Here is a 12,698-nt window from a genome sequence, read left to right on the forward strand (position 1 = left end):
CCCAAATTCAACCTTAGAAATCATATCCCACCATTTGCTCTTGCTAAATTTAACCCTCGAAACCGAAAAACCCTAGGTTGTAAACCCCTTTGACTTCGGCAAATGTTTACCGAAATTGAACCCACTTCAAGGCCATGTAGAGCGAAAGACAAAGGGAAAGAGGCGATTCTAGCGCCCAAACGGACACGGAAGGATGGCGGCCCTATAGAACAACTGATTTTGAATCAAGACACTTCCTGGACAAGCGTTTGGCCACCCGTTTTCGCCAAAGATTCATGACCCATAAGGTACTTGATACGTTCTATATTGTGCCTGATTGTCTTCGTAGCCTTAGTATTAGCAATGGTAATTTATTGCAATTGTTGGAGGAAGTTAGTTGGATTAATGCGCTTACGATTAATGAGAATGTGTATCCTGACTTGGTGAAAGTATTTTACTCGAATATGGATACTTCCGCGGAGAAAGAGAATCGAGTAATCACCAACGTTAGAGGAGTTTTGATTGAATTTGATGATATTGAATTGAATTCTATCCTAGGAACCTCCGAAGATGGGTTAGAAATATATTCTGCTAGGAAAGTTCCTAGTATTGATAACTTTGTTCATGTTGATGCCGTTAAAAACATTTGTAGGCTCATTGATCTTTCTGATGAGGTCTGTACAATTCATTTCTGTGCTCAATGTCTATGCCTTCAATCGCGTATTTTACATCGTATAATTTAGAATATTGTCCTTCCTAGGTCGGGCCACTTAGATGATGTTACCCACATGGATGTTGCTTTGATTGATTCTATCCTCAGGCATCGGTCGGTTAGCCTCGGATAAACTATTATACGCACCATGCTTTCCATACCTAACTTAATCAGTCGTACTCTTCCATATGGAAATTTCATCACGCAAATCCTTAAATACTTTAGGGTGCCCATAAACGAACCGTCTTGTAAACCCTGTAGGAGTATAGGAGATGAGGCCGTGTATGCCTTAGGATTTGAGTGGCGTAATGGAGCATGGGTGAAGTATACTGAAGCTAAGTACACAATGCTTGCTCCGAGTGATGATCGTCCTTTGAATTTTGTAGTTCCTACTGATCAGCTGCCTGATTTTTCACTTCCTTTCCGGGGTTAGCGTAGACGTGAGGACCCTCCTACTTGTGAACCTGATCATGATGCTTCTGCATCTGTCGTACCACCTGCAGAGTCACATGACTTCGGCGAAGTTACTCTTCAACAACTTATGGACGAGGTGAGGACACTTTCTGTACAGCAGACTAGCTTTCAGCATCACGTTCTGGAGGAGCACTGGCGTTTGTCAGAGCAGCATCAGTAGCTCCTTCACGGACAACGCCTCCTGTTCGAGCACTTTGGCATTCCTTATCCGTTTCCACCTCCAACACCACCATCCCCGCCGCCTCAGTAGTTTTCATTTCTTTATGCCATTAGGTATGTTTAGATGTTAGTTTTAAGTTTGGATGATTGTTTTATATGTTCGGATGGTTGTTTTATATGTTCGGAAATTTTATTTGACAAGTTCGGAAGTTTCTTTTATATGTTCAGAAATTTGTTTTATATGTTTGGATGGTTGTTTTACATGTTCGGAAGTATATTTTACATGTTCGAAAATTTGTTTTATATGCCACCATGGCCGCTGCTTATTATAGCAATAGCTACCAGCTGTAGCTGTTGCTGGTTATACAATTGCCTACTGCTGCATAAGCAGCAGCAATAGGCAACTGGATGCAGCAGCAGCTGCTGGCAACTAAATGCAGCAGGAGCTGCTGCTGGTGTTGTTTCTGCAGTTGCTGCTTATGCAGCAACAGCTGGTGCCAGCAAAAGCAACAATTGGTAGCTGCTGTTGTTGCTGAATAAGCAGCAGCTGGATGCAGCAGCTACTGCTTATGCAGCAACAGTAGCTGGTGCTTGCAAAAACAACAGGTACCAGTTGCTGCTGTTGCTGGTTCTGCAGCTGCCTGTTGCAGCAGCAGCTGCTGGCAGCTAGATGCAGAAGCAGCTGCTGCTGGTGTTGTTACTGTAGCTGGTGCCTGCAAAAGCAGCAATTGGTAGTTGCTGCTGTTGCTGGTTCTGCAGGCACCTGTTGCTGCATAAGCAGCAGCTGCTAGCAGCTACAAGCAATAGCATTCCTACTGGTGTTGTTATTGTGCTGCTGCATAAGCAACAACAGCTGCTCGCTGCTTTTGTAGTAGCTGGTGCTTGCATAAGTACCAACTGGTGGCTACTGCTGTTGCTGGTTCTGCAGCTAGTGGCTGTTGCTATTGCTGGTGGCTGCTGCTGTGGCTGGTTCAGCTGCAACTGCAGTTGCTGGCTGCTTATGCCAACAGCAGCAGCAACTGAAATCCCCAAAATAAGCATTATCAGTAGGGCCATTAGTAGCTGCAACAGCTGGCATAATTAATTACACACATTGATTTCAAACCATTTTGCATGCTATTTAATCAGTTTATCTTAACCTAAAACACAATATTTGTTATTCAGCGGAAGCAAAGGAAACTAAATGAACATTAAATCATTAACTTCGAACATGCGATCATTAACTTGCACTATGGAAATCATACAGTTATTGGACCAATAAACATGAGATCAGCACCATTAACTTGATACCGGGACCATTAAACTTGATACCGGGAGGAACCTGAAACTTAGGGCAATGAACATAAAACATGTGATCATTAACTTGCAACCTAAAAAATTATATAATTAATGGACTAATAAACATGAAATCATGACCATTAACGTGATACATAAACCAATAAACGTGAAACTAGTGAACTTGAAACTTAAGGCAATAGACCTGAAATATGAGATCATTAACTTGCAACTATAAAAATTATTAAATTAATGAACTTAAAACTTATGGCAATCAACATGAAACATATGATCATTAACTTGCAACCTAAAAAATTACATAATTAATGGACCAATAAACATGAAATCATGACCATTAACGTGATATCTAAACCAATGAACTTGAAACCAGTGAACTTTAAACTTAAGGCAATAGACCTAAAATATGATATCATTAACTTGCAACCATAAAAATTATTAAATTAATGAACTTGAAACTTAGGGCAATAAACATGAAACATATGATCATTAACTTGCAACCTAAAAACTTATCTAATTAATGGACCAATGAACATGAAATCATGACCATTAACGTGATATTTAAACCAATAAACTTGAAACCAGTGAACTTGAAACTTAAGACAATAAACCTGAAATATGAGATCATTAACTTGCAACCATTAAAATTATTAAATTAATGAACTTGAAACTTAGGGTAATGAACATGAAACATATGATCATTAACTTGCAACCTAAAAAATTATATAATTAATGGACCAATGAACATGAAATCATGACCATTAACGTGATATCTAAACCAATAAACTTGAAACCAGTGAACTTGAAACTTAAGGCAATAAACCTGAAATATGAGATCATTAACATGCAACCATAAAAATGATTAAATTAATGAACTTGAAACTTAGGGTAATGAACATGAAACATGTAATCATTAACTTGCAACCTAAAAAATTATATAATTAATGGACCAATGAACATGAAATCATGACCATTAACGTGATATCTAAACCAATAAACTTGAAACCAGTGAACTTGAAACTTAGGGCAATAAACCTGAAATATGAGATCATTAACTTGCAACCATTAAAATATTAAATTAATGAACTTGAAACTTAGGGCAATAAACATGAAACATATGATCATTAACTTGCAACCTAAAAAATTATATAATTAATGGACCAATGAACATGAAATCATGACCATTAACGTGATATTTAAACCAGTAAACTTGAAACCAGTAAACTTGAAACTTAAGGCGATAAACCTAAAATATGAGATCATTAACTTGCAACCATAAAAATGATTAAATTAATGAACTTGAAACTTAGGGCAATGAACTTGAAACTTAGGGCAATGAACATGAAATATCGAATCATTAACTTGCAACATAAAAAATTATATAATTAATGGACCAATAAACATGAAATCATGACCATTAACGTGATACCAAAACCAATAAACTTGAAACCAGTGAACTTGAAACTTAGGGCAATAAACCTGAAATATGAGATCATTAACTTGCAACCATTAAAATTATTTAATTAATGAACTTGAAACTTAGGGCAATGAACATGAAATATCGAATCATTAACTTGCAACCTGAAAAATTATATAATTAATGGACCAATAAACATGAAATCATGACCATTAACGTGATACCAAAACCAATAAACTTGAAACCAGTGAACTTGAAACTTAAGGCAATAAACCTGAAATATGAGATCATTAACTTGCAACCATTAAAATTATGTAATTAATGGATCAATAAACATGAAAGCATAACCATTAACTTGATACCCGAACCATTAAACATGTTACGAAAGGAACATGAAACAGAGGGCAATAAACATGCAATATGTTATCATTAACTTGCAACCATGAAAATCATTAAATTAATGGACCAATGAACATGAAATCGTGACCATTAAGTTGATACCTTGACCATTAAACGTGAAACTAAAGGAAATTGAAACTTAAGGCAATAAACATGAAACGTGAGATCATTAACTCGCAACCATGAAAATAATGAAATTAATGGACCAATAAACATGAAATCAAGACCATTAACTGAAGGAACATTAAACGTGAAACTGAAGGAAACTGAAGGAACATGAAACATAGGACAATAAATATGCAATATGTTATTATTAACTTGTAACCATGAAAATTGTTAAATTAATGGACCAATGAACATGAAACTGTGACCATTAAGTTAATACCTTGACCATTAAACGTGAAACTGAAGGAAATTGAAACTTAGGGCAATAAACATGAAACGTGAGATCATTAACTCTCAACCATGAAAATAATAAAATTAATGGACCAATAAACATGAAATCAGAACTATTAACTTGATATTTATACCATTAAACTTAAAACTTCTTTTTTATTATTATAAATATTATTTTTTTTGTCTTGTTCTTTAATATTAAAATAATGAATATTTTATTTCTTTTAATTAAATATTATTATTTAATTTATTCAAGGGGCAACCGGTTGCTCCCAGTTTTTTTTTTTTTTTTTTGCAACTGTAAAGATGGACCAACTGTAAACCGGTTGCAAAAACCGTCACATTAAGCAGATTGTTGTGATAATGTGTTTTACAACCTTCCCCAGTAGCATGAATGTAGTTAAAATAAGTAGTTTTTACCGAAAATATTCAAGGCAATAAATTGTAACAAATTTTGTATTGCTTGTAGCAACATTGTTCTCCATAGCACACATTGCATGAGTACATAAGTTGTAACTTGTTACCAATAATAATAATAATAAATAATAATAATAGTAATAATAATTATCAATAACTAAAAATGAGACAGATGTTACTTTCATAAGTGGAACTTGGATTCACAAGCAAAATATGAGGTTTTAATTGGTTGTTATCAGAAAAAAATATAAAGATAATTAATGCCTAAATATAAACAGCTATAATTGCATAAATGACTAATCGATTACAATTCGAATCCACTATTTTCTTAATAGTGCACAGTCAATTCCAACACAGCACCAGATTGCAGCGTGTTAGAAAAAAATTTAGGTAATCATATATATGTTTTAATCAATTATGATAATATGTTCACCCATATATCAAGATTTGAATAGATAAAAAGTAATACTCGAGAACCACCAAAGTCCTTTTAACTGCAGACACGCAATGGTGGATTACTCTCACAAGTCAAGAGCAAATGCTGACAAGCTCAAAATAATACATTTTAAACTGTTGCAATGCTCCGAGACCAATACCAAGTTGTGAAAGAAAAAAAAAAGGGAAAAAGACAACAAAACGCAGTATTGAAAATACCTTCACCTTTTGGGTTGATGACAAGGTGGGCACCACAAATAATTAATTGGCTGATGATTTGTTATCCTTATCAATAGAGGATAGTTTTGACCTGCGAATATTTTATTATGCATTCTAAACATGTGCAAAAAATTAAAAATACTTCATGAATGGTTAGGTGGAGGATGCTGATTAATTTCTTGGAAAAAGATTCTTTTTTACTTTTGTGATTGTCGGCACTCAGTCTTGTTCCAAAATCAATACAAAGCTGCAGCAATCTTGAAAGGATTTGAGGAACAAAAGATGGCCCAGATTGGAAGTTCTCTCCTTGTGCCTTGTGTTCAAGAGTTGGTCAAGAATCCGGCGTTAGTTGTCCCCGACAGATACATACGTCCAGATCAAGATTCACCCCTCATTTCTGATGATACTTTGATTTCACAGATACCAGTTATTGACATGCAAAGCTTACATTCTGAAGAATCAATGGATTCTGAGTTAGCCAAGCTCGACTTCGTATGCAAAGAATGGGGTTTTTTCCAGGTATAATGCTTTAGCAAAGTTAGAAAATTGTTTCGCCAGAACATGCTTGTTTGTGATCAAGAATCGAGAAATATGCAAATTCTCAATCAAATAGGCAAAATTAAAATTCATATTTATTTCTTAAACCCACGTATCATTGATGTTAGCAGATCATGGTTTCACTTTCCGGTGTTGTCTGTGGCTTAGGACTGCAGCTTGTGAAAAGAAAAACTTGTCTCTGGTTTATTTATTATTGACTTTCTATACTGCTTTACCTTTCCCCCTCCAGACATGGGTTAATTAGCTATTTCATTCCTAAATGTCAAACACGCAATATGTATTAAAAAGACGGTCTTGAGAAATTTCACCTCCTCTGCCTCAATAGCTTTTGGTACCTTATGAGAAATATGCTTCTGTCAAAATTTTAAAAGATATACTATCGTAAATTGTGTAAGACCTCTTAGAAAATGTACTCATTTCTGTAGTCAATGTTGCAAATTTACTTTAATTTAAAGACAATTAGAAGGAACATTGAGATTATTTGCTGTTGTATGATTTTTCAAATTCTAGGTGTGAACAAACCACAAGAACTTTATGCTCATTATAGTTATTCTAGAATAACCGAAATTTCTCCGATAGAATGAATAGAAAACACCTGTGGAAACTAATTGTTGAGAAGATTTAAATGTAACAAATGCTTTTAGCCATCTTTGATTGTAAATCTTATCTCTAAATCAGTCAGATAAGTTGCAATCTGTCTTAATAAAACACCTGGACTATTGTGAGCTTAGTGGCACGATTATTAAATCTTTGCCACATTTCGTTCCTGTATTTTTTTCAGCTGGTAAATCATGGAATGAGCACAGCATTTCTAGAGAAATTAAAGAAAGAGGTTGAGGGATTCTTCAATCTCAGCATGGAAGAAAAGAAAAAATATTGGCAGCGTCCAGGAGATATGGAAGGATTTGGACAAGCCTTTGTTGTATCTGAGGAACAAAAGCTTGATTGGGCTGACCTTTTCTCCATGATGACTCTTCCAGTTCATCTGAGGAAACCACATTTATTTCCTAAGCTCCCTCCTTCCCTCAGGTTCTCTCTCTCTCTCTCTCTCTCTCTCTCTCTCTCTCTATGTCAATGTCATTTTGATTTGCAAACAAATAAAGGATGGTGCATCTTCTTTTCCTGTAGAGAGACCTTGGAAGTTTACTCAATGGAATTAAAAACCCTAGCCGAGAACCTAATATCGAAAATGGGAGAAGTGTTAAATATCAAAGATGAAGAAATGAGAGAATTCTTTGAAAATGGACTGCAAGGAATGAGGATGAATTATTACCCTCCATGTCCTCAGCCCGAGAAGGTTATGGGCCTGTCGCCGCATTCTGATGCGGCTGCACTTACCATTCTGCTACAACTTAATGAAGTGGAGGGTCTCCAGGTAAAGAAGGATGGAAAGTGGATTCCTGTTACCCCACTCCCGGATGCTTTCATTGTCAACATTGGAGACACATTGGAGGTAATAATTATAATAAATTACCTTAACCTGGCATTTTTATGCGCTTGCTTATGTGCTTTACTAATTTTTACATGGCAGATTATAACCAATGGGACATACCGCAGCATTGAGCATCGTGCAGTTGTAAACTCTGTACAGGAAAGACTTTCCGTTGCCACAGTTTACTCAGTGAGATATGATGGTGAAGTATATCCTGCCTCCAGTTTGATCTCTGAAAAAACTCCTCCTTTGTTTAGAAGAGTGAGAATTGAAGAATACTTTAGGAGCCGGTATGCTCGTGAGCTTAGGGGAAAATCTCAGCTGGATTCCCTGAGAATTCAACATGGTCAAGGCTAGTATAAGTTTATTTCGGATAACTAAAGAGTTTGGTACAAAAACTCTGAAGGACCTTGCTATTGAGATTGTGTGTGGAACTGAAAATAAGAAATAAGTTCTATGAATACTGTGGTATAACCTGCCATGCTGGGATCGTTGTGTAGCTCTATCATTTGAGATACTGAATAGAACATGTAAGAATCTTAAGAATTGCAGACTTATGCCTGGAATCTTCCGATGATATATGGTGGTGCTTATATCAGATCAGTATCTTTCTTTTTTGAAATAGAATTTTTGCATACCTGACTTGTTTTTAATGAGATTTCAAGGACTATATGACTTGGTTTCCAAATTTTTATGATACATACAGATAATATTACCACAGAACCAGTGTAGTTTCTGTATCAGCCGTTATAGTTTTCAGTTAATAGTAACAAGTTTTTGATTTTTAACAAGAATGTTGTCCTTCCACGTCTTAAATATTCCATTCCATAACACAGAGTGTGACGAATACATAACTTGTTACCATTAACGAAAAATTTTGCCATCAATAGCTGAAAATAGATGTTAGTTACAGAAGCTGCAAAGCTATAACTTTGGATTTCTTATTGAGATTGTCCCTCTTAAAGTTGAACTTGGAACTACGGTTGATGATCTAAGATTTTGCTGAGAAAAATACAAGATTTTGATTGGTTGTCATCAGATAATGTAAACAAAATTAGCATGGGATCCAAATTCTTGAGAGTTTGAGAAGGCAATGCACTATATTTTTTTATAACTCGCAGTAGACAGCAACCTAACAGCAGACTGCAACTGTCATATTCACAAAATATCTATGGGCCAACCCTAGACCCGCAATGGTGGATTAGTCTCACACAAGGCCACAGCAAATAATGACTTGTTGAAAATAATACATTTTCAACATTTGCTTTGTCAATAAAAATCTGTAGCATTATTGTTGAGAGAATTTGTGGAACAAAAAGAAGGCCAAGTTCGGAGGTTCTCTGCCTGTGCCTTGTGTTCAAGAGTTGGCCAAGAATCCTATGTTAGCTATCCCTCCCAGATACATACGACCAGGCCAAGATTTAACCACAATTTCTGATAATAATTTGGATTCACGGGTATTGCAGAGCTTGTTTTCTGAAGAGTCAATGGATTCTGAGTTGTCCAGGCTCCACTTCGCTTGCAAAGAATGGGCTTCTTTCTAGGTAAACTCCCTTGCCAAGTCATTATTATTTTGCTTTTAAAGGATTTGCTTGGGATGAGACCTCATCTACTAAATACCACCCTTTGTCCCATATTGTTACTCGAGCGCAGATATCTGCAAATTGCGAATTACATTCACAACCAGCTAAGCTACACCTGCCGTGAGGCACCCAAGTTTGTATTTTTTCATTTGGACATGCTTGGTTTATTAATAGTAGTCTGGCGTCAAGAATTAAGAAATCTGTATACTCTCAATCAAAGAGCACAGTCGATCAAATTCAGATTAGATTGCGTTTCATTCTTATAGGTCAAGTAGGCCACAAATTTGGCCTACTCTGTATCAATGCTTTCTTACTCTGTAAGTTAGCAATAAGAAAGCTGTAACAAAATTTGAGTCTAGATAGTCTTAACCAAGCCGGTTTAAGCACTCCTTTTTTTTTTTTTTTGAAAATTGAGGGATGTAACTGACCTTGTCCGATTATGGACCATCTAACTTGCTTTCTTGTATAGCTGAGAAGACAAACCTGCATTCTTGAAAATTAAATTGTCTTTAATATCTTTCAGATGTCTAGGCTTACGGTAGCTTGAGAAGAACTATAAGCAAATTTATGATGGAGTATAATGCAAATGTGATTCTATTAGTTTATTGAAATCTAACAAATATGGAAGGATTTGGACAAGCATGTGTTATATCCGAGGAACAAAAGGTTGATTGGATTGACATTTTCTTCATGACAACTCTTCCAATTCATCTGAGGAAACCCCACTTGTTTCCTAAGCTCCCTCTTTACCCCTCAGGTTTCTCTTTTTCTCTCTCTAGTCAGTTATTTGATGATTGCAAATGTATTATGTTCAGAGAAAGATCCCAAGTCAGTTATATTTAGTAAAATTTGACAACCAAACATGAAAGAATACTGTTAAATAATAACTTGTTTAACAATCCACCACAATCATGTACTAAACCTTTTAATTGCATCTTCTTTTTTCTTGTAGGAAATCTTGGAATTTATTCAGTGGAGTTAAAAATCTCTGGCCACGAACCTGGTATTGAAAATGGGAAAAGTTCTAAATATCAAAGATGAAGAATTGAGAGAATACTTTGAAAATGGTTTCCAATCAATGGGGATGAACTATTACCCTCCATGTCCTCAGCCGGAGAAGGTTGTGGGCCTCACAACTCATTCAGATGACTCTGTTCTTACCATTCTGCTGGAAATCAATGAAGTAGAAGGTCTCCAGATCAAGAAGGATGGAAAGTGGATTCCTGTTACACCTTTTCCAAATGCTTTCGTTGTCAACATTGGAGTCGTGTTGGAGGTAATTATTATGATAAGTTATTTTAACTTGACATTCATATGAGCTAGCTAATGTGTGCTTTCATTAATTCCTGTTGCTCCACTCCCTAATGCTTTCATTGTCGACATTGGAGACACACTGGAGGTAATAATTATAGTAAAATACTTAACTTGGCATTTATATGAGCCTGCTCATGTGCTTTAATAATTTTTACATGGCAGATTGTAACCAATGGGACATACCGTAGCATTGAGCATCGTGTAATTGTAAACTCTATACAAGGAAGACTTTCCATTGGCACAGTTTACTTAGTGATATATGATGGTGAAATGTACCCTACGTCCAATTTGGTCTCTGAAAATAATCCTCTATTGTTTAAAAGAGTGACAGTTGAAGAATACTTCAGGAACTTGTGTGCTCGCAAGCTTAGGGGCAAATCTCCTCTGGATGCCTTGAGAATTGAACATGTTCAAGACTAGTATAATGCACAATTTGTCTCTAGAGTCTAGTAGTTTGTCTTCCAAATTAACAGATTCTCCTAGAGAATCCTTTAAACTTCTCTGTGCACTCTCTCTAATGATGAGATGTCAACAGAGAATAGAACGATACGTGTGACCTACGGACAATAACTACTTATATAAACAAATTTTTCTTTTGTCTTTATGTATTCTTATTCCAACCCATCATGGAAATAGAAATTAGTCTTAAGTCTCTGTACATTAAAGGCCCACAATTGATTAGATACATTAAAGCCCAAATTATCGAAAACCTTAATAGATCATTTTTAATTTGTCTTAATCTTATATAATAGTTCACAACATATAATTATTCACATATAAACCCAACATTGGATCAAGGATCTAACAATGCTAGATTAAAGATCCAACAACCTTTCTCTTGGGCTATATATGTAACCTTATAATTATACTTTGCAAAAATAACCATATGAGCTCAACTTTACTGTCATTACTAAACTGTATCTATAGTCAATTCGGTCCATCAATCATATCAACAAAGGATCAAAACGACCTTTGTTACAACTATCGTAACTTGACCCATCAATGCTCACTATGCCAATATAACTGAATGACATAGATCATGATATGGGCGTGTAGGATGGAAATTTCATGTAATGTGATCTTAACATGCCTATTTCCAATTGATCCGCCTTAAACTTTAGTGAGATCAAATCATATAAAAATTAGTGTGAATGAATAAACCAAAACTTTATTTCTACAGAAAATAACCTTAAATATCCCTAAACCGAAAAATGTTTATATCATAAGAACATTTGAAATTTACAAAATCCCATTAAAAATGAATATCCTTTAATGACACGACACCTATATGAACGGTGTACTTATGAAAAATTTTAGATGGTATTCCCTTAGTAAGCGAATCCGTGATCATGAATTTTGTACCATTATGCTTTATAGACAATTTTCCACTCTGAATTCTTTATTTAACAACTAGGAACTTGATGTTTATATACTGTGACTTCGTCGAGCTCCTATTGTTATTGGAATATAGCACTGCTAACTTATTGTCACATAATAACTTAAGTGGTCCATCAATAACATCTAAAATGTGTAACTCTGTGACGTAATTCCTTAGCCATATTCTGTGATTGGATGTCTCGTTACATGCTATGAACTCCGCTACTATAGTAGAAGAGGCTATAAGAGACTGCTCAACAGATGTGGCTCGCTCTAAAAGATAAGTTCAGTGGCACTTCGACTACTAAATTGCGAGGCTTATGACCAAGTTTGATTCTTCTCGGAATTGCCAAAATCATATTATGAGGCAGCAGCTGAGGGAGAGGTCAAACATGATTTGCGAACTTAAGGCTGCTGGACATATTTTGACTGATGAACAACAAGTCCAGGAAGTAATAAGATCTCTACCTGATTCTTGGCTGCACATGATGGTGAATATGACTCATAATGAAAGTATTAGAACTTTTAATGACA

The 12,698-nt window shown here is 35.5% G+C and overlaps 2 protein-coding genes across 4 annotated transcripts in view; both read left to right on the forward strand.

Moving 5' to 3' along the window:
• Nucleotides 1-12,698, forward strand: part of LOC102616390 (protein SRG1-like) — a 46,846-nt gene that overhangs the window by 7,953 nt on the left and 26,195 nt on the right. Inside the window, exons 1-4 of one of the 3 annotated variants that reach the window (XM_006477744.4) lie at nt 6,013-6,419; nt 7,240-7,487; nt 7,587-7,911; nt 7,990-8,488. The exons of 1 other annotated variant lie outside the window; for it this stretch is intronic. In XM_006477744.4, coding sequence (XP_006477807.2) covers nt 6,183-6,419; nt 7,240-7,487; nt 7,587-7,911; nt 7,990-8,247 — 1,068 coding nt within the window. In that variant the 5' untranslated portion in view covers nt 6,013-6,182 and the 3' untranslated portion in view covers nt 8,248-8,488. Of the gene's footprint in view, nt 1-6,012; nt 6,420-7,239; nt 7,488-7,586; nt 7,912-7,989; nt 8,489-12,698 lie in introns of those variants that run through there. One more of the 3 variants, XM_025099445.2, reaches the window with a different exon arrangement.
• On the forward strand, nt 10,456-11,389 carry LOC102617683 (protein SRG1-like; the record flags this gene model as incomplete). Its single annotated transcript, XM_015530050.3, has 2 exons — nt 10,456-10,749; nt 10,950-11,389. Coding segments are annotated over 2 exons (552 nt in total), but the record flags the coding sequence as incomplete, so codon positions are not given.

Source organism: Citrus sinensis, chromosome 3 (assembly GCF_022201045.2).
Source record: "Citrus sinensis cultivar Valencia sweet orange chromosome 3, DVS_A1.0, whole genome shotgun sequence".
Lineage (NCBI taxonomy): Eukaryota > Viridiplantae > Streptophyta > Magnoliopsida > Sapindales > Rutaceae > Citrus > Citrus sinensis.